The following is a 27,556-nucleotide window of genomic DNA, read 5'->3' as shown; positions in this document are numbered from 1 at the left end:
GTGCATACTTTATGGCTGGCACAGGCATAAGGTGGCGCAAGAGGTTACAAAGTGGCACAATACATGCATTGCGCCACTTTGTAAATCTGGTGCAGCGATTTTGGCCTTGGTGGGCCACACTAGCGTAACAAAAAATTACATTATTGTGCAGCAAGGAGGCGCTGGGCCCTATTTAATCTGGGCCTTAGATTTTTGACTACCACCTCAGCTCACATGACAATCACATGTGTGTATTAGAAGTATGAGTGTAATACGAATTGAGACCAAGAGCAGAGTTCTGTGGTCTGGAGGAGCACACTTTGTGCACCCTCCTTACCCAGCTGGGCTACTGTCAGATTGGTACGTGGATGCCTCCGCAAATATGACAGAGGTTAGGGAAAATGGTGGGCTTATCACAGGCTGGGGGAACATAGCTGAATAAAGTACTTGTGGCTAGCCCAGACATGGCCACTGGGGATCGGACCTAGATCGGCGGGTCTACTGGGAAGGTTTTGTAACTATTGTGTTGAATTGAAGAGAGCAATGCTTGTTGTGTTAAAAATCAATAAATTGTTCTTATAAAAAAAATGTGCCTGCCAACCCTGGAACCCATCCCATTTCTCTATCTAGGTGGGGTAAGGAAGCTGTGAGTTTATGCCTATTTCTGTGAATATAGGATGTCTGCGGAGCATGTGTGACCTAAACCACAGAGGCATACTGTTGCAATTGAATTCTGACTATTTAGTTCGCCTAGATTTTCTACTTTTTTGATCACACAGTTTTGGACTTTTTAAGGTGAATACGTTTCACTACTTGTGTCTCATCCAAGTTAATCACAAGGTAATTAGACTGTGTGTGTTTACCACGAGTGTCCGCCTTTTAAGGTTAGGCCACTGCAAAGCAGCAAGTGTAAGGAACACTTGGCTGGCTACACATGAACACGTGCGCACACGTGTGGGCTGTGAGCAACAGTAGTCTCACATACGCAGCCCACACACATGTGCACTCTGCACCAGAGCCTGTCGCTGAGGGGACTCTGCACAGTTAGGTATAGACCTGGGTTAGGCATTACAAAAGCAGTGGACACTCATAGGTAAAATCAGTAGGATTTACTCTTTTGTCTGGAGTGACACTTTTTTATACACATGGGGTAAATCTGCCTTAGAGTGCAGTTGTGTTCTCCTTTGGTCTACAGATTGCGGCAAGATGTGAACATGGAGTGAAACGTGCACCAAGATCGATTAAACAAGCAGACATATGTACATCTTATGGGTTGTCCAGAATTTGCATATTTTTCTGGCTGAGCTCAGGATCAGATACCAAGCTTTTTGTCACCCTGCTTGGTCAAGTTAATTACTGTGATCCCCAGGACAGGGATCGTAGTGTACACAAATATAGACACAAAAAGACGAACTTACAGTGCTTCCTTCAGCTCCTCAAGAGGAAGGGTTGGGGAAGAACAACTGCATCTGTTAAGTAGCTGTCACACTGTGCCATAGCTGGGATAGACCAGGCCCACTGAACAACTGGAGCAAACAAAGGGGGCTTGTCTTTGAGGTTTTGGTGAGAAAGGCCATTTCAGTGATGTCAGTGAGGGGCAGAGCTGAGGGTCCCAGAGGAGATATGACCAATGACTCTTGGACAGTGCCATCTTGAGCTGGAGGGTTGGGACCAGTGCTGGAGGGGAGATGTTGCACCCTAGGATTGGCCAGGTGTGCTGTCTTCTAGAAATGTCCACCCCCATTTAAAAATCTTTGCACAATGAAGAGAGGATGTGTTTATCTGCTGGATTTGTACACTGGGACTGTGATGGCTGCAGAAGCCATAGACAACTGGAAGGACAAGCCCCCTGATGAAGTGCTAAGGACTGCCCATAGTTGACTCCAGGACCAGTGGGACTCTCCAAGGGCCGGTGAAGCTGGCCCCCTTCTCCCATCTGAGGACTATTTGTGGGAAGGTCTGGAAGTCTGCACCACAGAAGGAGGAGAGAAGCCCCAGAGACAAAGAAATGTAGAATAACTGGTTCAGGAAGCCAGTGGAACCAGCTCCCTGCAAATTATGCCACTTCAGAGGCCAGAAGGCTCACCACCAGGAGTAAAATTAGCCCAGAATCATTCAAATCCACCCAACAGAGCATGCGTTATGGCCTTTGAAAGTTTGGTAAACTTTGATCACTGCAAGAAAATGGAGTGCATGGGGCTCTGTCACTCTTTTCCAAAATTACCGCTGGGGTGGGCCAGTGTCCACAGTGTTGGCGCAGGATTTATTCATTTATTTTTTCAGGGAGGGGAAATGTACGGGGCCCCCTCCCCAGATTCTCTATCAGCCCAGGACCCCATTCCCCAGGCTGCATCAACAATAAAGGCAGCTCGGGATCCCATCTCCAGGCCCCTGCACTAAAGAAAGGAAGGGGGAGCACTGTCGTAAACCCACCCAGTAATGGTGGGCTCACCTCACTTCCCATGCCTGTGGGCTGCAGTCGGGCCACCAGAAAAGAAACACCCTGTCGGCATAGGACATGCAGGGGGAACACAGCTGTTGGCTTCTGCGCCGATGACCAGGAGTGCCATGCCGGCTCGGAGGAGAGCAGGCTGGAGCAGCAGGGAGTGTGCTCCCAGGCCTGTCCCCAACAAGGAGGAAGGCTTGTTTTTTTTTTAAGTGGGACCAGGCATCCCCTTTAAATAGAAAAAAAGAAAACCATAGAAGAAAAGCTATGCAGCTCTCCTCGGCACAGCGGGAGAGCCGCTAATAAAATATTCACTGCCTCCCGGCTGGGAGCACCACATGGTGCCTCAGGAGAGGCTTATTTGTATATTTTCCTTGCCTTGTGGTGGCCCTAGGAGGACGTGGGCACCACCAACAATTTCAGAAAGTGTTGTGTGGGGCTTTAGGAGTATAGAAGCCCCCAGAAGTAATATTGGTAAACTGGCCCTACATTTGAAGGTCAGTAAATTATGACTTTCCCTGGCATTTCATGCTGAATTTAAGCAGGCTGGAGTTTTTGCTTTACAGCTGTGAGAGCAACACCCTGCAGGGGCTGGTCTATTGTTGCATTTTATGTAGTGTGGAAGTGTTAAAAAAAGGCACAGACATATGTTATGTTAATTTCATGTGCATTAATAACAGTATAATAGTGACTGATTTTTGGTCATTGATAGAATGCTTTACGTACATTAATATATATGGCATTTACACGTTTATTAATTGTAGTGAAATGTGAATAACTCTCAACATGAGGACACTGGTTTATTTTAAGGCAATGAATCTCTGACAAAGGCGAGAATATGTGTTTTGCTGACCCCTTGAAAAAAGCCAATATCCCTGTTTCATTTAAAGTGATTCCCCTATATTTGTATATGCTATATGGTATAGGTAGGGGGTAGTGTGATTTGGGGGTTTATGACCCTTTAGGGGTGTCAATGTGATTTAAGAGCATCACCAGGTATTTCGGTCTGCCTTATGTATATATTTGTAAATTTTTTGCACAGTATTTAGTATTGGGTGTAATAAATGTACTTTTCCTTTTTTACAGAAAAAATGCAGAGACTGGACAATCATTCATTGAGTGATGTTGCTGCGTTTCAGCGAATGATAATTACTAGCCCACACCACCTCCCCTGAGTAGACCCCGGACTGCTCTACTTTGCTACCCTGAGATAGTCAAGAGCTACAATGATGTGCTTGGTTTCCAATAAGGGAAAATTGTGGACCTATTACTTGCATAGGCATCACATCCTACACAGCTACTTATCCAATTTCCAACAAACCGAATCTGTATTTTTCACATCTGAATGGTACCTTAGATGGGTGTGTGAGAAACTCCAGACAGTGATGTGAATTGTAGGGCTCCTTCTGGAGATTACAAAGGTTCTTTGTAGTCAATCAGACTTTTGAGCGTGGGTTAGAGGAAATAGAGGGCCCCTTTGAGACTTAGGGAGTTTTCCCTTCCGTTTCATGACACATTGCTCACTGGAATGGCTACTCCTCACCCCACAGAATAACAAGTAGTTACGTTTTGAAACTTCCCTTTCCTTTAACCCTGGTTTTAGGTTTCTCCTCACAGGAGAAACACATCTCCACCCTACCTTCCTGGTAGCACCTTACAACAAAAAACAAGATCGACAGGTTTGAGTGGAATAAGTAAATGGGCCATAACTGACCGGAATCAGCCTCAAGGCGCACTGCTGGAATTAACAGCTGTTTTCTGCATCCTTCATATAAAAATGGGTCAAAAACTTCCAGCCAGTGTGCCAAGATTTCTCTACCAGAATCCAGAGAACCACACCAGTGGTGACAGAGAAAATCTTAATTCATCCAGTACCTACCACATGCAACTTCACTTGCCAGGTTTGGGAATTAAACCTAGGGGCATTTGACAGTCAATCAGGAGAAGCTGCTTTGAAACCTGCAATGAAAAAAGTAGCTGAATGACTGCTGCATTAGAGGTGATCTTGCATGGAGAAGAGACTACCTCAAAAAGGAAGACACTGACCGAGCTGCAGTGATGAAATGCAACATTCACTGCAGCACTTAGAAGACCTGTACCTCTCACGATATCGGGTAAGGTCCAGGTGACCTGTAGTCCTTGCTGCATGTTATAGCTTATAGAAGTGTCTGAGATTGAGGGTTCTTCCTGACGATCAATGAAGACTCAGTGGGTGGACCCCAGTACCAGAAAAGAATGCCTCTAAGTGTGAAGTGTTGATAAATTATTGTCACAGATGGAGATGCACTGAACTGTGTCAAGGAGAAACTCACTGACTGTTCCCGAATGAGGACATCAGTCTTTGCCCTACATACCACTGCTAGGGAGATGGCCTCCAAGCTTTTTGTGGGTGGGGAGCTGCAGTTTGGGCTCATGGAAGAAGACCAGGAGAAGGATTCACCAAACTGCGAGGTACCTGACCACTGCACAGACACTCAACTCCTGGTACTACCAATGCCTAAGCTCACCTGACTTGACATATGTCAGTGTTTCAATGAAGACTGTAATCAGCATTACATGGGTTAGGAAGAGGAGCAAGTGAGTCCACTCGGTGGGCCCTGCATAGTGTACATCATCTTGAGCAGTGAGGCTGTATACCACTGATAAAAATAACAGGCCCAGCCTATCTAAAATATAAGCAAAGACAAAAAGGTTCAGTGTTATTGTGGCTACAGAAAATCAGATTTTTCTTGGGGACTGACACAATACCTCTTGGGCAGAAGAGTGAACTAAGCTGTAGGTGCCCCCCATGGACAATTCTTCTGAGATGCCCATGGGCGATCTAAAGTCTAGTGAACATTACCACATAAGATCTGTACCTAGGACAGTTTAGATTGTTCCCCAGATTACTATGGTTACTAGTATACCAGTTCCAGTGCCCTCAGACAATTATGAACAGTAACTGGTTGTGGGTTAGTAATAAAGTATTCTTCTTTTACAAACTAGAGTACTGGCAGGTAGAGATTTATTACTTGCTATTAGATACCATTTTGAGTCTCTAATCCTGCACAACATCCCTGAATAAGCCTTGGACTGCTCAGCTCCGCTCGCCTGAGGGTCAAATGGTAAAGTGGTGTAGTTGCCAGGAATCAGGCCAGACGACAGACACTGAGGGACTAGAGGCTCTAGAGAATAGGGTTGTGAAAGCTTAAACAGGCGGAAGCAATAGACCACTAACTCCTGGGGAGGCACGCTCACTTACTTTCTGGGTTAAAGTAATTTCTGTGTCAACTGCGAATGGCAAAAGGCAAAGGCAAATGGTGAATACCAGTCATGCATAGACTAATAAGAACTGAATGCAATTACAATGAAAAACTGATTTCTGGATCTAGGCAAATCTGCTAAAGGTTTCTCTAAATTGGATCTCATAGGAGTGTACAACTTAGTAAGGAAGACAGCATCCAATACCTGGTGCAGGCATTTTGAACATTTTGTAGTGGCTTTTGGCCTCTGTAATGCCCCTGTAGCATTCCAGCATTTTGTCAACAACATTCACTGCTAGTCCAAGAATAGCAAGAATAGCAAAGAAGCCACCAAACATCCTCCACAACTTAAGTCAAGGTTTACACAGACACAAGGCAACCTGGCTCTGCTGAGGCTGGTGTAGGAGCACAGTGCTCAGCTGGAGCCCCAGAATGATGCTCCCTGATCTTAGGTCCAGGCTGGCCTGCCACCTTTGGCTCTTTTTTAACCTCATTTATTTTTATTTTTTTAGAACTGACTGCCTTTCCATCTTATCCTAGTTTATGGTAAAATCAAACTCTATTTTTCACAAATTATATAATTTTGCATAATGTTACAAAACATGTATGCAATGTTGCACATCTATAAATAATAGGTGTCAAGGAAGTCTCTTTATTTTAAGTTTGTTCCTTTGTGTCAGCATAATCAATGACATCCATGCAAGAACAGTGCTTAGTGTTCTGTCTTCAGGTACCCCATCATTTTTGAAGAACAAGGTTATGATATTTAACAATCACCCAGAAATCAGAGGGTCAGGAGAAGGAAGATGATTTAATTACATCTGATTCTACTAAAGTGAATCTTTTATCATCGTCACAAATGGAACAACTGAAAGAGTAAGTGACTTTGAAGCTTTGCATCAATCGTTTACAGATAATCTTATTCAGGCCTTAAGTACATTCTATGTGCATGTACGTTTGTATAGCAGAATAATGAGTTTTAAAAAATATGCCTTGCCATAGTACAGTAGCAAAAATACATCTCGCCAAGGCACCTATGTTTTGAGTTAAGTATTGTAAACCTATACTTATCTAAATATACTTTCTTTGTCAATATTTTGGTCGTTAATATTTTCCTCCTGATATTTTGGTAGCACAATATTTATCACTCAATAGTTTGATGTGAAACCTGGTATGTTACACGTAGGGCACTTAGCAGACCTGCTTGGTAAAGCTGAAGGATCTGAAACAGACACTAACCATGAAATTGATTGTATGGTGGACGAAACTGTTTAAATAGGCCCTGTCTTTTCTGACCCTCAGTCAGAGGTATTTAACAATGAACAAATTCAGCTGAAGTACTATGTTATAAATTTGAGTTGGTCGGATGGGAGGTATGGAGCTGGTCCTCTCCCCTACCTCTAATCCCCCATCGCTCAACTGTAATTGGACACTAGGTTTTCCTGGATGTAATCTACGGACGTTTTCATCTGTTGCATAAGATTATTTTTGGATAGAAGTCTGTTGTGTCACTATTTAGGGTGGCATCTAAGGGCTACATTTCCTTTGTTTTCATTGTAGAGACATATAAAGCGGTAGCACTTCGAGGAGGAGGTTACAGATTTGCCTCCATGGAGTGTGCTGTGAACAAATGCAATTAACTGGTTTAGACATTTGCCATGAGTAGTGGAAGTCCCAGAATTAATCTTCTCACCTGGAATATGCTTAATAGTATGTGCAAGAGATATGATGTTTAGGCAGAAGTGAAAAGGTGTTGCATGCAGATTGTGCTGTTGCAGGAAACCTACCCGATGTGTTCAGAAGGAAAAGCATTGCAGGGGAAAGTTTAGTATACTAACTCTTCTGCCTTTTATAAGGAGAGTCCTAATTTGGATCACACCAGTGGTTCTCTTTCCGATGACTGCAGAAATTAAGGACCAAGAGAGCAGCTAAATACTTCTTAATGGGAGATTAAATGGGGAAGATATAAGTGTTATTAATATATATGATCCAAATTCAAATCAAGAGGGATTCCTAGACAATCTTTTCCAAAAGGAAAGACCTCTTTTATGCTACACTATTTGACCGTATGGGGTGATTTTAATTGCATGGCTGACATATTGTTGGGTCGATTGCACCGAGCAATAGACAGTGAATACCTCACTAGAACACTACCATATCATACACCACTACTCTTGACTTTAACCTGGGGCAATCTTAGAGCAACAAACCTAAGTTGGTGGTTGAAGGCTGAATCGTTAGAGGATCAGAACTTTAAACAAAAGGCTGGTGAGGCTATTTGAGACTATTTTGCAGAAAATTAGGGAACTTCTTTTTTTGCTAGTATGGAATGGGATGCCTTTAAGACAGTAATCTGGGGTTTGAACTTCTGTAGTGCAGGATATTAAGAAACAAAACAAAGTGTTAAAGGAGGAGTTCTTTAAGTTACATGATGGCTTATTAAGGGGGAAGGAAAAGGTGTGAGATCTTGTAAAGAGATGACACTGCTTTCTTTCTGAAGAATACATAATGAGAGTACATGATGAACGGGAAAAGGCTGGGGCGTTACTTGGGCTGGTGAATCAAACCAATAGGGCCTCCCAAATGATTAGAACTGGAGGTGGGGAACAAATGCGTTCACAAATAAACAACACGTTTATAAGGTAGTACAAAAAGGTATATGCCAGAAGGGTGAAGGAATCCGGGGGAGAATTAGGTGATTTTCTAAGAGAAGTTCTGCTACCAGGAGTGTCTTGGGAAGAAGCTGTTGGGAGGTGAAATTACGATAGCAGAAATAAAAGGGGCAGTAAAACATGGCAAATCAGAAAATCCCAGGATTAGATGGCCTACTAGAGGACTTCTATAACATAAAACAATTGTCCCCTCAAACTTTTGGAAGTATATCAAAGAGCTAGAGAGACACATAGCCACCCTTGGCCTAATAAAGAGGCCTTGGTGATTCTGTTTCCTAAAACAGGGAGGGACAAGTAGGATGTGACTGAATATAGGCCACTTTCAATGCTTAATGTAGATTACAATTGTTTTTGCAAAATACTTGCTATGCTAAGTTAATTCCTTATATGCAGCGCCTTGTGCATTCAGACCAGAATGGGTTCATCCCCTGGAGAAACAGAGCCATATCAATACGAAGACTGATTGACATACTAGACTACTCCACACACCGGAACTCAGAGCCTTAATTTTAGCAACAAATTTTGAGAAAGTGTTCGACCCTCTGGATTGGCAATATCTATATGCACTGATTTTGAACAAAACTAGATAGTACGATACAACATGGACGAACTATATTTTTAGGCAATGTTATATTAATTGTAATGTCTTGTATGGTGTTTTTTTATGTGGGGTATGTTTGCGTTGCCTTGTTGGCACAATATCAAACAATAAATTATGACTTATAGGCTGTGCTTAACTAAATGGGGTTGGCACAGGAGTATGGTGGCTGGTTAAAACTACTTTAAACTACCCCTACCACAATCATGAAGACTGACCAAGTTATTTCAGATTCATATGCAACAGAATGGGGCACGAGACAGGGATGCCCGCTGACCCCACAGCTTTCTGCCATAGCGGTAGAACTGCTGGCTGCAGAGTGGGACAAGGGAATAGTTATAAAGAATAATTACTTGGGACACACACCACTATATCTTATTTATATGCACACAACATGTTAATATTCCTTAAAGATAAACAGGTAGATATGAGAAGGGCCATTTAGTTCCTGAACACTTTCAGGGACCTGTTGGGGCAGAAGATTAATTGGAATAAATCTAATGCATTTGAAGTGAGTGAACTACAAGTAGGGTAACTGCCAATGCAAGTGGACGTTGCCCCCAAATGGAAACAGACAATCATTTGGGGGTCCCAAAGTTGTTTTATTATTACACCATGCTGCCTATCATTCTAATTAGGGGTTGGTTCACAGAAATAGATACCTTACGTATAGATTTAATATGGAGCTCTAGTGGTCACATAGTGGCGTTATCCACATGTAGGGGAACTGTCAGTACAAGTGGACGTTGCCCTCACCTGGGAACAGACATTAATACAGTATTTAGGGGCCCGTATATGTAAATCAGGAAATGACTTTCTGGGTGGGGACATCAGAAAAGCCTGTACTGCGTTGAGAACAGGGATGACATTCTGGAGTACACTGCTGTTATCGGTGGCCAGGAGACTAGCGAATGCTAAAATGGTTACTTTCCCCAAGTACCTGGTATTACTACACTACACAGCCTACTGTGATAACTAGGGTACAGTTCAGGGAAATAGTTTTCTTGCCTACAGATTTAATATGGAGCTGTAATGGTCACAGAGTGGCATTAGCTAAATTGCAACTCCTGACGAAAAGGGAGGGGGACTTCTGTCCATGATTTCGAGCTGCATTGTTTAGCCGTCCACCTCCATTGGATGTCAAGATGGGTGGCAACTCAGATGGGCGGGCTTAATGGGGCACGGTACTCTGGACCCACATTACAAATGTTAACACCACTCCTCCTCAGACCCAAAAGAAGGACTCTTAAAGATGATAAAATATTGTATAATCAGAAGCTTATGAAAATCAAGAACAGTAGTTCCTACACACTGAATATACCATTGCATTATTTGCATGTCCTGCCTCATAAGAGAAGTTGGGTAGGACTACGTACTTGGGTAGATCATGGGATTGCCAGGATTGGGAGCCTATTCACAGATGGTGTATTATATGCATCTGAAGAATTCATGAATGTCTTTAAAATAGCTGCAGGGTATTTTCTGTTTTATGGTTCTTTAGTAGCAGTAATAAATCACATATGGAACACAGAAGAGTGTGAACTTCCTATACATCTGGGGCTTCATACAATCTATCCTACCCCAAGCAATTTTAAGGACATAACAATACTATAGCGTGGAATGAACCACGCTCAGGGACAAATGGGTAAATGACCTGCATAAACCAATTGGACAAGAAGACTGAGGATAGGCTTTGGAAATGCTCCCCAGACCCCTCATAATGTTCACTTAAAAATGATTCATTTTTACCGTATTCATACGGGATATATAACCCCTAACAGATCTAATAAATATTACCCAGGTGCACTGGCTAAATGCCTGAGATGTGGAGAGTTGGAAGCAGACCTTTATCATACGACGTGGACGTGTCCCAATATTACCAAATAGTGAACTGGAGTTGTTGGCTTCCTTAATGAATAACAGATAGATGTACTGCCCTCTACTTAAAAAAATGTATACGGGGTACAAGATGTGCAAGCTATCACCATGTTTATAGATCTGGCATTAGTGTTAGCATAAATACAAGTGACATTGAATTGGACATCAGCGGTGGGACCTACACTGGAACACTGGAAAAGAGAATTGCTCAAATGGGCTGGATAGGAAGGCATCTTACTGCTTCTGGAGGCCAAATGTAAATTACATTTCGCAAGATCATGGGATGCATTACTTTTCTTAATAGAGGGCGAAGGCGGAACTTCACTCCAGTACAGCACCTCACAATATTAATCAGTGGATTATGTTAATTGGAAATGGCTGAGGCTATGTGAGGGGAAATGTGATTGCTTTCAGAGGCTTCCTAACCACTATTCTTCACCCCCTGTAAATACATATATTAGTAGAAAGGAATATGCATGTAGATAGCAGGTCTCCACCAGAGGTTAAATAGATAAGGCTAACAGTAGGGATGCTGAAAGATGACAAACATGTATATGACTGTCAATAATTGTACACCTAATGGGATGATATTGCTGGATATTATTTAGATAATTTGTTAACAACAAGAGGCATATGATGGTAAGATATGGGATATTGGGCCAGATATAACTATGTAAAGTAGTATTATGTCCACCGATGTTGAGAAGTTGATAATGTGATAGTTGTAAATTTCTGACAACACTTGGTGGAAAGCTGATTTGATGTAAAACAAAATAATAAAAAATATATTTTAAAAATGTAGGGCACTAATCAGTGGATGCCTTACTGATATTAATTGCTGACTCTCATCTATGAAAGAGAATATTTAGAGTGAGGAATTGTTCCCTTTTCAGGTTTGCTAACTGCATCCTTACTTGCTCTGTAGAAAGATTCTGTATGGGGCGCTATAATCTAATAGGAGTTCAACATTTCCAGATCATTGTCCAGAATTAGTATTTTAATTGTATCCACTATAATAACAACTAGCTTTACCATTTTTCTTTCAGCCCTGAAATCACTACCTAGACATCTACCAGTTTGATGGGCCCTCTGAAAGAACTTTGATTAGCCTTAATCCTACTTACATAACTTCCCCATCCCTAACTCTTACTGAAATCCTAAATCTACCCCATGCTTATTAACTCTAACGCATGCATCTTACATCACCCTTCACACTATGCCTTACTCTAAACCTAAGCACATATCTTGAATCTTTACTTGTTATTTATTTTTATAATTTTCCACTTTAATTGTAAACCAAGCTGTACCATCCGTAAAACCAAATACTGTAATCATTCTAGACATAAATTAGAAAAAAACACATCCAAAAAGGACAACTCTGAAAGAGCTCTTAAAGGAATTAAAGAAACAGATATAATGGGGGATTCCCTCTTGTGATTGTTTCTTCACAGACATTGCCTTCAACGAAAGGTTGAATTTATTAAAAAGTGCAATGCATACTCAGAAATTATGTTAACTATGAGATTTGATTTAGTTGGTCAATGCAGTTTATAAGATATTTCCAGTTGCAACAGGCCCTTCCTATTTTGTCGTATTTGTGGTTTGTGTTATTCAATTGTGTATCTACTAAATGTATTTATTTTTGTAACATTATAAAAGTAGTGTATTTGGATGCATCCTTGTTCTGCTGGTTATTTAAAAGCTTAGGATAGTAGGCCGCTAGGGCTCCATATTAAATGCCTGATTAAGTAAATTTATTTTTTAAAGAAATACTGATATATTTTCTAATACAAAATGAGTGCAGTGCAGGTCAGTGCAATGAACATGGTTTTGCTATATTCATCTACAAGTGTTATATTCCACTATGTTATGTGTACAATAGTTAGAATTATTTTATTTATTAATGTCGGTATCACCAGAGTTTAAAAATAAGTTCTATTTGGCATTTTCCCATGATTTCTCCCTGTATTTGTTAATATTTTTATTTCAAAATAATTTTTTCTGAACTGCATTTGCAATAACATAAAGTACTATCAGGATACATTGCAAAAAGCTGTCACCTTCAAATATACGTTCCATGGTTCTTATGTATTCCCATTTTTCTCTAATAGCCTGATCAACCTGATCTCTGTTAAAAACCTCCTTTTTTGCAAATTCTTTGTCCTGATTTTTCGCTTCATGAAGAAGATCCCTGATGTGTATCAGCTGTTCTGCCTTGAGCCGCTCATTCTACAAAAGATAAAGCAAATCACCATAAATGTAAATGACAAATAAAATTGCATTTATAAGAAATGGTATGAGTTCCATTTCTGAGGTAAGTACGTCTAATGTATTCTTGAAATTGATATCTTGTAAAAAAAAACAAAAAACTGGTCAACAACGTTTTTGGAGTACCTGAAAAAAAGCACGCTTTAGAACAGAATTACCTAAATACCAATGTAATATAGTTCTTAAAAAAATACACAAGGCTCAATTGTATGCATGTATTTTTATGGTATTTCTAGAGAGGGAACCTAGCCAAAAGGCAGCAGAGTGCTGTACAAAGTTAAAGGTAATCATAAAGTCAACAAGTGATAGGTAAAGTAACTGGGTGGTGATAGGTTAATGCATTCTGATGTAGTGATCTTTAAAGAAGTGAGTTTTCAACTTTTTCTTCATCTGGAGCAGCATTGGGGAGGTCCTAGTTGATATGGATATATTGTGTCAGATTGTGGATGCACAAATGGAAAAGGCCTGCTGCTTGTTTTTTCTTTTTTTCCACTTATTATTCTGCAGACGGATGGCGTCCTTGTTGCTGGTGTGCCGAGAACCACAAGAGACGACGAGGTTGTCTGAAAGATAAGCGGGGGTGCTGATTGTAATAACTTTGAAAATGATGCAACTGGTTTTAAAGATGTGCGGAAAGCCAATGGAGTTCCATCAGGAAGGGGATGATCTGATCATGCTAAGGATGAGATATGCAGCAGTGTGTAGGATGCCCTTAAGGGGTGATAGTGAAGAGCCAATTCAAAAATGTTCTGCGTGCCTGAACAGAGGAGGGAAGAAATTGAGTTTGATAAGGTAAATTCCAATCTGAGTCTCATGATTGGGACTGGCAGAATTTCACTGTTGAAAAAGTGCATTTCCTAACACTAAAGACCCTCCTTTGTGATGGGTGGTGTATATTTAGGGTGGGGAGGGTGAAGATGGCACAGATTACCACCATAGCCATGCAGTTCCAAAATCATGAAACGCGGGTATAAGTGCCCTCCTAGGTGAGAAAAGGAGAGAACGCTCTCATATGTCCACTGCTTGTAGACGCATTCGACCATCTGGAGATTATCAACTTTAGTTTCTCTTGTGCAACAAGAACCTGAACAGTGCATCTGCATTGGTAGGACACTCTTGAAATCAAGCCTTATGACCTGGTCAGCATTTACATTATTTGCTCTCCAAATATTACTACATGAGAAGGTAACATTCACTGGGCATATACCACATATCTATTGGACTGCTGCGCTTGTCGATTGGTTCTCTTTTCATGAAGAACCACTGAGCACAATCCACTAGAGATGAAACACGGTTACATTCAGAAATGTTTGGATTACCGCTCTATGGTCTCTCTGACCAGGCTGATGCAAGACCTGGACCTTAGCCCTGAGCAATTAGGGTCATTTTCCTCTATCAGCTTGCCGGTGGTCGCAATCCCTGGTGCTCATATATTACCTAAAGCTTATGATATATATGGCTATCTGTATTGTTTTCAGGATGCAGAATGAGGAGAGGATCTTTATGGCTATTTTTTTTGATCTGCTAGAAAATTTAAGGCATTTGATGAGCAGATGCAAAGGGTATTAACATGGCCTAAACATGGAGTGGGGGGAGTTATGTACAGTGGATATGGGAACAAATGAAAACCCAAGGTGCTATGTCGCTCTCACATTTGTTCTGAGCACTGTGACTTCAGACAAGATGCAACCATGTAAGCGATACTGAGGACAAATTGAAAGGCTTGGTTTTTATAGAAATTACTGAGGGCCCAATTTAATATTTGGTGGACACATTGGGATATGGGGGAGAAATTAACATCCTCCAGGCCATGACTACTCCGCCCGCCAAATTTAGCATAGACAGCCAAGCAGGTTCAGTTTGCTAAAGGACTCTGCCAACACCATGGAGTAGTTTGTCCATTTTGTTTTTCCAAAAATAATGTACCAATGTGGGATTTTCTTTTGAAAAATAAAAAAATGCCCCCTCACCTGGGGACTTATGTGCCACGGTGGGGGGGGGGAGGCATTAGACAGTTTTCACTGCCTCTTAACACCAGGGTTTTCCTGGCGGTGACAGTCAGTGAAAACTGACCTCTATGTATGCCCATCTAAATTAGGTGGGCAGACACAGAGATCAGGGTCCAAAGGTCCTTACTCCATCGGGCTATGAGATAGGTGAAACCATGGCAATGGCAGAGCAGTCTCCGCCATGGTTACACCTATGGTCCACCTGCATCTAAATTCGATGGGAGGACATCATCTTGGCGGTGAGGATACTCTGTTACCATTGTGATGGAGTATCCTTACTATCAAGATTCATATCAGCCCCAGAATCTACACAAATGCATTAATAGCAGCTCAAGGGTGTAAGTTTACTAATTTTTGCACCTGAAAGCCTATGACACTATGGCCCTCATTACAACCCTGGCGGACAGCGGTATTTTGGAGAAAGGTACTGCCAACTGGCTGGCGGTACCTCTCCCCAAAATATGACATTGGCGGTTTGGCTCAAGCCAAACCGCCAATGTACCACTCTGTCCGCCATGGAGGTAACAGCCGCCGGGCTGGAGACTTGAGTCTCCAGCCAGGCGGCCGTCACTGTCCCACCCCCGGGATAATGACTACCACCATGGTTTTCGTGTCTTTCTAACCGCCACGAAAACCATGGCGGTAGGCACTATCAGTGCCAGGGAATTCCTTCCCTGACACTGATAGGGGTCTCCCCTGCCCCCATCCCCCTCCCCTGAGTCCTCCTCCCTCCCAACCCCCCCAAGACATACATGAACATTCACGCACCAACAAACACATGCATACACACACGCATACCCACATTCACCCATGCATGCATACATACATTCCCACACACATCCACACACACTGACAAACATACAAGCACCCATGCATCAACACAACACCACATACATGCACATTCACACCCATTAATGCACACATGCATTCCACACACCACACACCCGCATGCACGCACACAGAAACATACACCCACACGCCCCCACACACACAACACCCCCTCCCCCTTCCCTGTCGGAGCACCCGTCTTACCTGCTTGCAGGGGGTCCTCCGGCAGGAGATGGGTCATGCCGCTGCTGCCAGCAGCGTCCGCCAGCAGAACACCGCCAGGCCATATCATGTGTCATGATACGGTCTGCGGCGGTCTACTGGCGTGGCGCTGCTGCTTACCACCGTCCGCCGCCGTGACCATAGCCAGAATTCCGCCAGCCTTTTGGCGGAATTCAGGCTACGGTCATTATATGGCAGATGGTAGGTAGCCGTGGCGATGGTGTTTTGGCAGCCATCGCCGCGACAGTAGGCTGTCATTACCGCCAACTACATATATTTTTAGAAAACCTTTGTTACCAAGCCACTGGGGCTATGTTAAGGTACTTCGGCATGTGCATTGGTGCATGGGGGAAATGCGATCACTTTTGTGCAATGACATATTCCCCCCTTTTATCGGCATGGAAGATATTTTTCCTGATAGAGAAACTGATTCACATACACCCCACCAATTAGAATGGTGGAGAGCTGCCAAGACAAACAGTGTTTTATTCTCCTGAAGTTAAAAGGTTCCAGTGTTTACAGAATGAGTAGTGTAGTACTAATCCTAGATAACTGGCTATTTGAGTCAGGTGTTCTTGAACTGCAGAGCTGACTTAGTATTTCATCCTTCTGTGGTTGATAAAATTGGTACTATTTTGTTGGAAATACTTATTATTTATATAGCAAAAGACAATTTGGTTTCAAATTTTAGAATGCTTATTGTTATTAAATTAAATTAATTACCATAAAAAGTGCAAAAAAGGAAGAAAAAAACAGACCTCCTCCATCTATGCGCCAAGAATCTGGAAAGATACCCCTGTGCCCTTCAGGAGAACGCCATCCCTGCTCAAATTTAGTAAAGGTCTGAGACACACCTCCTTAACCTCTTCGTTGCGGGCGTCAGCCACTGGCCGACGCCCACACACCCTCCCTGGTGCGGGTCACGACCAGTGGCCGACACCAGGAAGGGTATCAATAAATCCTCGGGTGCGTCGCACCGGAGGATTTATTATTTTTTTTAAACCCCCCCCGGGAGACACGGAAGCTTCCGTGTCTCCCCCCGCCCCCCCACCCGCCCCTTTGTGACGTCAGCGCGCCTCGCGGCGCGCTGACGTTGCAAAGGTGTTTTCCCCATCAAAGCAGGAAGCAGCCTTGCGGCCGCTTCCTGCTTTAATGGGGAAAACGGCCTTTCCCACGTTCGGGAAGGCCTCGTAAGAAAGGGGAGTGTCTCCCCTTTCTTACGAGGCCTTCCTGAAAGTGTTTCCTGGCCCCCGATCGCAGCTGTGCTGCGATCGGGGGCCAGGAAACACTTTCAGGTTTCCTGGCCCCCCGATCGCAGCTGTGCTGCGATCGGGGGGCCAGGAAACACTTTGAAAAGGCCTCGTAAGAAAGGGGAGACTCTCCCCTTTCTTACGAGGCCTTCTCAAACTGTTTCTGGCCCCCGATCGCAGCTGTGCGAAACAGTTTGAGAAGGCCTCGTAAGAAAGGGGAGAGTCTCCCCTTTCTTACGAGGCCTTCTCAAAGTGTTTCCTGGCCCCCGATCGCAGCACAGCTGCGATCGGGGGCCAGGAAACACCACTAGACGCCAGGGATTTCACTTTGGGGGGGCCGCCCCCTCGGAAAACGGGCCGCCCCCCCCGGGGGCATAATTAATTTAAAAAAAAAAGGTAGGTGCCCCCTGGGGGGGGGGGGGGGGGCGCGATCGCGCCCCCCCCCCCCCGGGGATTGTTTTAAAAAAAAAAAATGACAGGGGGTCGTCTGTGGGCAGGGTGACCCCCTGTGGGGGCAATTTTTTTTTTAGATGTTGTAGGGTTTCCCTGGGGGCCATTTTGGCCCCAAGGAAACCATACAACAACTAAAAAAAATAGATCTATATATAGATCTATACAGGGAGTGCAGAATTATTAGGCAAATTAGTATTTTGACCACATCATCCTCTTTATGCATGTTGTCTTACTCCAAGCTGTATAGGCTCGAAAGCCTACTACCAATTAAGCATATTAGGTGATGTGCATCTCTGTAATGAGAAGGGGTGTGGTCTAATGACATCAACACCCTATATCAGGTGTGCATAATTATTAGGCAACTTCCTTTCCTTTGGCAAAATGGGTCAAAAGAAGGACTTGACAGGCTCAGAAAAGTCAAAAATAGTGAGATATCTTGCAGAGGGATGCAGCACTCTTAAAATTGCAAAGCTTCTGAAGCGTGATCATCGAACAATCAAGCGTTTCATTCAAAATAGTCAACAGGGTCGCAAGAAGCGTGTGGAAAAACCAAGGCGCAAAATAACTGCCCATGAACTGAGAAAAGTCAAGCGTGCAGCTGCCACGATGCCACTTGCCACCAGTTTGGCCATATTTCAGAGCTGCAACATCACTGGAGTGCCCAAAAGCACAAGGTGTGCAATACTCAGAGACATGGCCAAGGTAAGAAAGGCTGAAAGACGACCACCACTGAACAAGACACACAAGCTGAAACGTCAAGACTAGGCCAAGAAATATCTCAAGACTGATTTTTCTAAGGTTTATGGACTGATGAAATGAGAGTGAGTCTTGATGGGCCAGATGGATGGGCCCGTGGCTGGATTGGTAAAGGGCAGAGAGCTCCAGTCCGACTCAGACGCCAGCAAGGTGGAGGTGGAGTACTGGTTTGGGCTGGTATCATCAAAGATGAGCTTGTGGGGCCTTTTCGGGTTGAGGATGGAGTCAAGCTCAACTCCCAGTCCTACTGCCAGTTCCTGGAAGACACCTTCTTCAAGCAGTGGTACAGGAAGAAGTCTACTTCCTTCAAGAAAAACATGATTTTCATGCAGGACAATGCTCCATCACACGCGTCCAAGTACTCCACAGCGTGGCTGGCAAGAAAGGGTATAAAAGAAGGAAATCTAATGACATGGCCTCCTTGTTCACCTGATCTGAACCCCATTGAGAACCTGTGGTCCATCATCAAATGTGAGATGTACAAGGAGGGAAAACAGTACACCTCTCTGAACAGTGTCTGGGAGGCTGTGGTTGCTGCTGCACGCAATGTTGATGGTGAACAGATCAAAACACTGACAGAATCCATGGATGGCAGGCTTTTGAGTGTCCTTGCAAAGAAAGGTGGCTATATTGGTCACTGATTTGTTTTTGTTTTGTTTTTGAATGTCAGAAATGTATATTTGTGAATGTTGAGATGTTATATTGGTTTCACTGGTAATAATAAATAATTGAAATGGGTATATATTTGTTTTTTGTTAAGTTGCCTAATAATTATGCACACCTGATATAGGGTGTTGATGTCATTAGACCACACCCCTTCTCATTACAGAGATGCACATCACCTAACATGCTTAATTGGTAGTAGGCTTTCGAGCCTATACAGCTTGGAGTAAGACAACATGCATAAAGAGGATGATGTGGTCAAAATACTAATTTGCCTAATAATTCTGCACTCCCTGTATTTATATATCTATGTAGATAGATATATCTATGTACATGGATATATCTATAGATATATCTATGTACATAGATATATATATATATATAGAGGTAGATCTATATATACCAAAGAGATTTATAAAGTGTGCTACTCACCTGTGAGGGTCTCAAGGCGCTTGGGGGGGGGGGCGGGGGGAGGGAAAGGGGCTGGGAGGTTCACTGTTCGAAAAGCCAGGTTTTGAGGCCCTTCCTGAAAAGAAGTAGGTTTTGGGTCTTGCGAAGGTGGGTTGTGAGGGCGTTCCAGGTTTTGGGTGCAAGGTAGGAGAAGGATCTGCCCCCGGTGGTGGTGTGTTTGATGCGGGGGACAGAGGCGAGAGAGAGGTCAGCTGAGCGGACGTTTCGTGTGGGGGTGTGGAAGGTGACTCTCGTTGAGGTAGGCAGGGCCTGTGTTGTGGAGTGATTTGTGTGCGAGGATGAGGATCTTGAAGGTGATCCTTTTGTCAATGGGGAGCCAGTGGAGGGATTTGAGGTGTGGAGAGATGTGTTCGTGTCGGCGGAGGTCGAGGATGAGTCGTGCTGCTGAGTTCTAGATGCGTGTAGTTTGCGCTTGAGTTTTAGAGTGGTGCCGGCGTAGAGGGCGTTTCCGTAATCAAGCCTGCTGCTGATGTGTGCGTGAGTGACGGTTTTTCTGGTCTCTGTAGGGATCCATTTGAATGTTTTTCAGTATACGGAGTGTGTTGAAGCATGAGGAGGTGAGAGCGTTGATTTGTTGGGTCATCGAGAGGGAGGAGTCTAGGATGATGCTGAGGTTGCGTGCGTGGTTGGCGGGGGTGGGTGCAGGGCCTAGCGTGGTGGGCCACCATGAGGGGTCCCAGGTGTTTTTGTGTGGGCCAAAGAGGATTATTTCGGTTTTGCTTGAGTTGATTTTCAGGTGATTGGCTGTCATATATATATCACTTTTGTCAATATGTGTGTGGTTTCCCTGGGGGGAAAAGGGTCCGACTTGTCTAGTGGCAGTTTTAGTGCCATAAAGAAGCGCAGAAAGTTTATATGCCTACTGCAAAGAGCAAATCTGTATTTTATGTAAATAGCTGAGTACATTAGCAAAGTCTATGGAGAGATGAAGGGCACTTTTGCTGGGTGGTAATGAGGGAATCCGAGGAGGAGGGAGTGGGAGCACCAATAATGATTGTTGGACTGGGCGCAGGAGGTGCTAAAGACTGTGACGAATGGTATGTGACAAGGTGTTTTTTGAGTGTCTTGAAAGTACGTGCTGATTGAGGGAAGAAGCGCAGGTAAGGTGGCCTCTACTGTTGCACGTATCTCACACACCATCGATTTTGTGACTGTCTACGTAGGCTAGTGTTTTAGAGCAACAGTTTAGCCAATAGCAGAGATGGCATCTTGATGGATGACTGCTGCCTGCACTCGGGTTATAGAGGACCGCTCTGACATAGGATCAGAGACTGAGACATCAGATACTGAGACAGCATCTGAGGGATAGGACAATGGCGCAGACTCTGGGAGTGATTTTTCAGTCAGAGGAGTCCCATTCGATAACTCCTCTTCCAGTACATTATGAGGGAGGTGATGAGGACAGTCCTGCTGTCCCTTCGCAAGCTGTTTGTGCAACTGGGTAATAGTGGGTTAGGCCAACCCAGAGAGCAGGTGAATGCGGCGGCAAGCAGAGAGAGAGTGCTCTCTTGGGAGCTCCCCAATTTAGTTCACCCCAAATTCCACCACCCAAATCATATTGTGGAGACATCAAAATTATCCATGGCAAAACAAACTGGTTTTGTAAGGCAGGCACCTGTGTTTTTGGTCCTGGATTCGGCGGCCATATAGAGAAACACACTAAACCCAAACATTTCTGGAAACTAGACATTCGGGGGAGTCCACAGAGGTGTGACTTGTGTGGCTTCCCCAAAGTTTTCTTACCCAGAATACCCTGCAAAGCTGAAATGTTGAAAAAAAACTCAATTTTTCTCGCATTTCTGTCACACAAACTACAGGAATATGCTGGGATCCACAATATTCCTACCACCCAGTGACTCCTCACCTGTCCTGATAAAAACACTACCCCACTTGAGTGCCTACACCTAGTGTCTGTGTCAGGAATGGATCACCCCAGGGTCAACAGCTGCCTCACGTAAGGACCAACATTGACCGTTGTGTAATCTATTCCTGTCGCAGGCACCAGGCCTAACCACACAAGTGAGGTATCATTTTTATCGGGAGGCTTGGGGGAACGCTGGGTGGAAGGAAATTTGTGGCTCCTCTCAGATTCCAGAACTTTCTGTCACCGAAATGTGAGGAAAACTTGTTTTTTTAGCCACTTTTTGAGGTTTGCAAAGGATTCTGGGTAACAGAACCTGGTCCGAGCCCCGCAAGTCACCCCTCCTTGGATTCCCCTAGGTCTCTAGTTTTCAGAAATGCACAGGTTTGGTAGGTTTCCCTAGGTGCCGGCTGAGCTAGAGGCCAAAATCTACAGGTAGGCACTTTGCAAAAAACAGCTCTGTTTTCTGTGATGTGTCCACGTTGTGTTTTGGGGCATTTCCTGTCGCGGGCGCTAGGCCTACCCACACAAGTGAGGTATCATTTTTATCGGGAGACTTGGGGGGACGCTGGGTGGAAGGAAATTTGAGGCTCCTCTCAGATTCCAGAACTTTCTGTCACCGAAATGTGAGGAAAACTTGTTTTTTTAGCCACTTTTTGAGGTTTGCAAAGGATTCTGGGTAACAGAACCTGGTCAGAGCCCCGCGAGTCACCCCATCTTGGATTCCCCTAGGTCTCTAGTTTTCAAAAATTTACAGGTTTGGTAGGTTTCCCTAGGTGCCGGCTGAGCTAGAGGCCAAAATCTACAGGTAGGCACTTTGCAAAAAACAGCTCTGTTTTCTGTGATGTGTCCACGTTGTGTTTTGGGGCATTTCCTGTCGCGGGCGCTAGGCCTACCCACACAAGTGAGGTATCATTTTTATCGGGAGACTTGGGGGGACGCTGGGTGGAAGGAAATTTGAGGCTCCTCTCCGATTCCAGAACTTTCTGTCCCCGAAATGTGAGGAAAACTTGTTTTTTTAGCCACTTTTTGAGGTTTGCAAAGGATTCTGGGTAACAGAACCTGGTCCGAGCCCCGCGAGTCACCCCATCTTGGATTCCCCTAGGTCTCTAGTTTTCAAAAATGTACAGGTTTGGTAGGTTTCCCTAGGTGCCGGCTGAGCTAGAGGCCAAAATCTACAGGTAGGCACTTTGCAAAAAACAGCTCTGTTTTCTGTGATGTGTCCACGTAGTGTTTTGGGGCATTTTCTGTCGCGGGCGCTAGGCCTACCCACACAAGTGAGGTATCATTTTTATCGGGAGACTTGGGGGGACGCTGGGTGGAAGGAAATTTGAGGCTCCTCTCCGATTCCAGAACTTTCTGTCACCGAAATGTGAGGAAAACTTGTTTTTTTAGCCACTTTTTGAGGTTTGCAAAGGATTCTGGGTAACAGAACCTGGTCAGAGCCCCGCGAGTCTCCCCATCTTGGATTCCCCTAGGTCTCTAGTTTTCAAAAATGTACAGGTTTGGTAGGTTTCCCTAGGTGCCGGCTGAGCTAGAGGCCAAAATCTACAGGTAGGCACTTTGCAAAAAACAGCTCTGTTTTCTGTGATGTGTCCACGTTGTGTTTTGGGGAATTTCCTGTCGCGGGCGTTAGGCCTACCCACACAAGTGAGGTATCATTTTTATCGGGAGACTTGGGGGGACGCTGGGTGGAAGGAAATTTGAGGCTCCTCTCAGATTCCAGAACTTTCTGTCACCGAAATGTGAGGAAAACTTGTTTTTTTAGCCACTTTTTGAGGTTTGCAAAGGATTCTGGGTAACAGAACCTGGTCAGAGCCCCGCGAGTCACCCCATCTTGGATTCCCCCTAGGTCTCTAGTTTTCAAAAATGTACAGGTTTGGTAGGTTTCCCTAGGTGCCGGCTGAGCTAGAGGCCAAAATCTACAGGTAGGCACTTTGCAAAAAACAGCTCTGTTTTCTGTGATGTGTCCACGTTGTGTTTTGGGGCATTTCCTGTCGCGGGCGCTAGGCCTACCCACACAAGTGAGGTATCATTTTTATCGGGAGACTTGGGGGGACGCTGGGTGGAAGGAAATTTGAGGCTCCTCTCCGATTCCAGAACTTTCTGTCACCGAAATGTGAGGAAAACTTGTTTTTTTAGCCACTTTTTGAGGTTTGCAAAGGATTCTGGGTAACAGAACCTGGTCAGAGCCCCGCGAGTCACCCCATCTTGGATTCCCCTAGGTCTCTAGTTTTCAAAAATGTACAGGTTTGGTAGGTTTCCCTATGTGCCGGCTGAGCTAGAGGCCATAATCTACAGGTAGGCACTTTGCAAAAAAACAGCTCTGTATTTTGTGAAAAAATGGGATGTGTCCACGTTGTGTTTTGGGGCATTTCCTGTCGCGGGCGCTAGGCCTACCCACACAAGTGAGGTATCATTTTTATCGGGAGACTTGGGGGAACATAGAATAGCAAAACAAGTGTTATTGCCCCTTATCTTTCTCTACATTTTTTCCTTCCAAATATAAGAGAGTGTGTAAAAAAGACGTCTATTTGAGAAATGCCCTGCAATTCACATGCTAGTATGGGCACCTCGGAATTCAAAGATGTGCAAATAACCACTGCTCCTCAAAACCTTATCTTGATCCCATTTTGGAAATGCAAAGGTTTTCTTGATACCTCTTTTTCACTCCTCATATTTCAGCAAATGAATTGCTGTATACCCAGTATAGAATGAAAACCAACTGCAGGGTGCACCTCATTTATTGGCTCTGGGTACCTAGGGTTCTTGATGAACCTATAAGCCCTTTATATCCCCGCAACCAGAAGAGTCCAGCAGACAAAACGGTATATTGCTTTCAGAAATCTGACATCGCAGGAAAAAGTTACAGAGTAAAACATAAAGAAAAATGGCTGTTGTTTTCAGCTCAATTTCAATATTTTTTTATTTCAGCTGTTATTTTCTGTAGGAAAACCTTGTAGGATCTACACAAATGACCCCTTGCTGAATTCAGAATTTTGTCTTGTTTTCAGAAATGTTTAGCTTTCCGGGATCCAGCATTGGTTTCACACCCATTCCTGTCACTAACTGGAAGGAGGTTGAAAGCACCAAAAATAGTAAAAATGGGGTATGTCCCAGTAAAATGCCAAATTTGTGTTGGAAAATGTGGTTTTCTGATTCAAGTCTGCCCGTTCCTGAAAGGTGGGAAGATAGTGATTTCAGCACCAGAAACCCTTTGTTGATGGCATTTTCAGGGAAAAAACCACAAGCCTTCTTCGGCGGCCCTTTTTTCCCATTTTTTTGGAAAAAACGAAATTTTCACTGTATTTTGGCTATTTTCTTGGTCTCCTCCAGGGTAAACCACAAACTCTGGGTACCATTAGAATCCCTAGGATGTTGGAAAAAAAGGACGCAAATTTGGCGTGGTTAGCTTATGTGGACAAAAAGTTATGAAGCCCTAAGCGCAAACTACCCCAAATAGCCAAAAAAGGGCTCAGCACTGGGGGGGAAAAGGCCCAGCAGCTAAGGGGTTAAACATGGAGATGCGGTAACGGTCCACTTTTGCTCTTGAAAACTAGCTGCAGTTGCAATAACTGGTCTGATTGAGATATTTGCCTTGGACCTTGCATAGCATTTCACTCCCCTTTGACTAGGTTTGCGCTGTATAAATAGCACATGCATACATATCTGCACCAAGATGAACCAGGAACCCTATTTTGAGCCGAACCACCAACTTCCCTCACACCCTTTGAACACCTTTGCCTGGAAGAACTTCACGAAGTAAAACAGCTCTCATGAAAAGTAATGTTACAGCGGCTGATTTGAACACCGCTTTTTACTTTTATTGCTTGTCAACAATAATATAATATGAGGCGTGTACAATTCCCAAAATTGATAACAGATCTACTGAGTGCATGATTCCATTTCAACTTAAAATATCCTCTACATCAGATGGGAGAGCAAAAGCGTGGCAAGGATTTATCTATTTAAACTCGTTTTTTAACCATAAATTATCTCTTCAAATTATATCTGTTTGGTCCTAAAAGGTGATGCCTTATGCCACTCTCGTAATGCCTTTTTGATCCAATAAAACGCTTTACAGCTTAAATCAGACCTAGGGGAAAATATCTCGAGATACTACTAACAAATGTTCTCCCAAGGAGCTCAGATTCCGTTTGATCGCAAGGGTGGCAAGTGTGCAGTGAAAAAGTAAATCTTTAACCATAGCTCAAAAAGCAGTAAGTCTATTTTTAAAGGTCGATTTTAAGCTTCGACTTCAGTATTATTAGATTGTTTCCTACCAAGCATTCACCTCAAATCATTTTCTCAAGCCGCCCAGTTAAAATATACAATGAGTCGCAACTGTGGTATTAATAACTTAATTGCTACATGGCATTTAACTTGGGAGGTTTTGTTTTGTGCAGCTTTGAGATAATTGCAATTGTGTCTTAAAGAGATAGCTACTACAGGGGGGTTGCTTGAACCTAATTCAACTAGCAATTAAATAATAATAGTAAACAGCAATAACACTTAAACAGCTATCAATGGCTGTACTTACCCTCTCTTTGTATCTTTTGTTCTTTTCTTCAACATGTTTTACTTCTACGAGATATCGGTCGATTTCAGTCTCTTTAACCTGAATCCTGGTGAAAAACAAATTAATAGAACCCCAATAAAAATATTCTGTTCTTTAGGCCTAAAGGACGTGGTGGAAAGTAATGCAGAGGGTTATAAAGTTCAGCTTCACGTATACTGTAAGTATATGTGCAAACCAGGGAGATGTGTGTGATCTTCTGCTGAGCTCCACAGTGTGACAATCTGAGCGAAGGCTATTGAAGGCGGGGTGTTTCAGATGTCAGAAGTGTAAGGGGGTGCCCTGATGTAGGCCCTGGGCTTGCTGTGCATGGGGACTCAATCTGCACCTCCCAGTGAAGCCCAATAAGGCTGAAAGGCACCTGAGATTACTACCATTTCAGTTCAGCAGAAGCCAGGACTGATTTTTACATATATTTTGCCCCATACAATAATGACACAAACTCGCAAAAAACATATTGGAATAGAATACGGCCAATAGGATTTCTCAGTAAGAGGTTTTAGGCTACATCGTCTTTATCCATCGCATTTTGTTGTTTCGGAGAAGGGAATTACATTTTCATGGGAGCAGAAGGCAGAGGTGTGAAGGGTTTCTGCTGCATCGCACAGGAGCTGGGATGCTACCCTTGGTGTAGTCTATTTCCTCAGATTTCCTAGCAAATACAAGCTGTCAAGTATGGTTTTCAGTGTTGGTTATGACCTTCACAGATGAAGCAGAACTACGTGTTTCTCTCTGGGAGCACCTTGGGAAAAGCTAATGATTTCTGGGGCAGTACAGTAGCACAAAATGCAAATTATTTGTAGCCACGTTTGTATAGAGTATGGCTTAATGAGCAAACGTGGGAAGCACTGGGTTACTTATGACAACTAAGCGACACACCTCCGGTTTACAGAAGCAGAAAGCTTTCAGGAAGGGCCTGGAGGGCTACAAAGTGCAGTAAAAGCTGAGATTCCCTTTAAGGTTTAAAAATACACAAGGGGAAGGCAGTAGTCAAAATAAAGGTCAATTAAAAGATAGGGTAATATAAGGTTGAAAGTTACCTCCCAGTTAAATGGTTAAGAAATCCTGAAACCTAAAAAGTGGGTAGGACATCGGTCTGGTAAAGCTTTAGAGGCAATGATGGTCACAGTGGTGTGACTCACAGGAGAATTAATATGGGTGGGGGGGGGGGGGTGTTAAGTTGAAATCAATTTGTGTCTGAAGTGACTTTGGGGATAAAAGACACCAAGATTCTACAATTGTATATGCAAGCTCACAGGATCATTGTCTATCTGTAATCAAAGTGTACTGCAGGCAATGAGCAAAGTGAGATGTGGAATCTGTCTTGAGAAGTGTAGTGATCCTGGTCCACCCAATGTCAATTAAATCCAGAGGTTTCCCTGGG

General features: G+C 43.7%; 1 protein-coding gene across 1 annotated transcript in view; it reads right to left on the bottom strand.

Moving 5' to 3' along the window:
* The window catches only part of CCDC83 (coiled-coil domain containing 83), a 104,819-nt gene that overhangs the window by 58,876 nt on the left and 18,387 nt on the right, over nt 1–27,556 (bottom strand). Inside the window, exons 3-4 of the mRNA XM_069203978.1 lie at nt 26,137–26,221; nt 12,876–13,044 (exon numbers count right to left, since the gene is read on the bottom strand). Of these exons, the coding sequence (XP_069060079.1) occupies nt 12,876–13,044; nt 26,137–26,221 (254 nt within the window). The remainder of the gene's footprint in view (nt 1–12,875; nt 13,045–26,136; nt 26,222–27,556) is intronic.

Source organism: Pleurodeles waltl, chromosome 8 (assembly GCF_031143425.1).
Source record: "Pleurodeles waltl isolate 20211129_DDA chromosome 8, aPleWal1.hap1.20221129, whole genome shotgun sequence".
Lineage (NCBI taxonomy): Eukaryota > Metazoa > Chordata > Amphibia > Caudata > Salamandridae > Pleurodeles > Pleurodeles waltl.
This window is presented reverse-complemented; position numbering and strand designations above follow the sequence as displayed.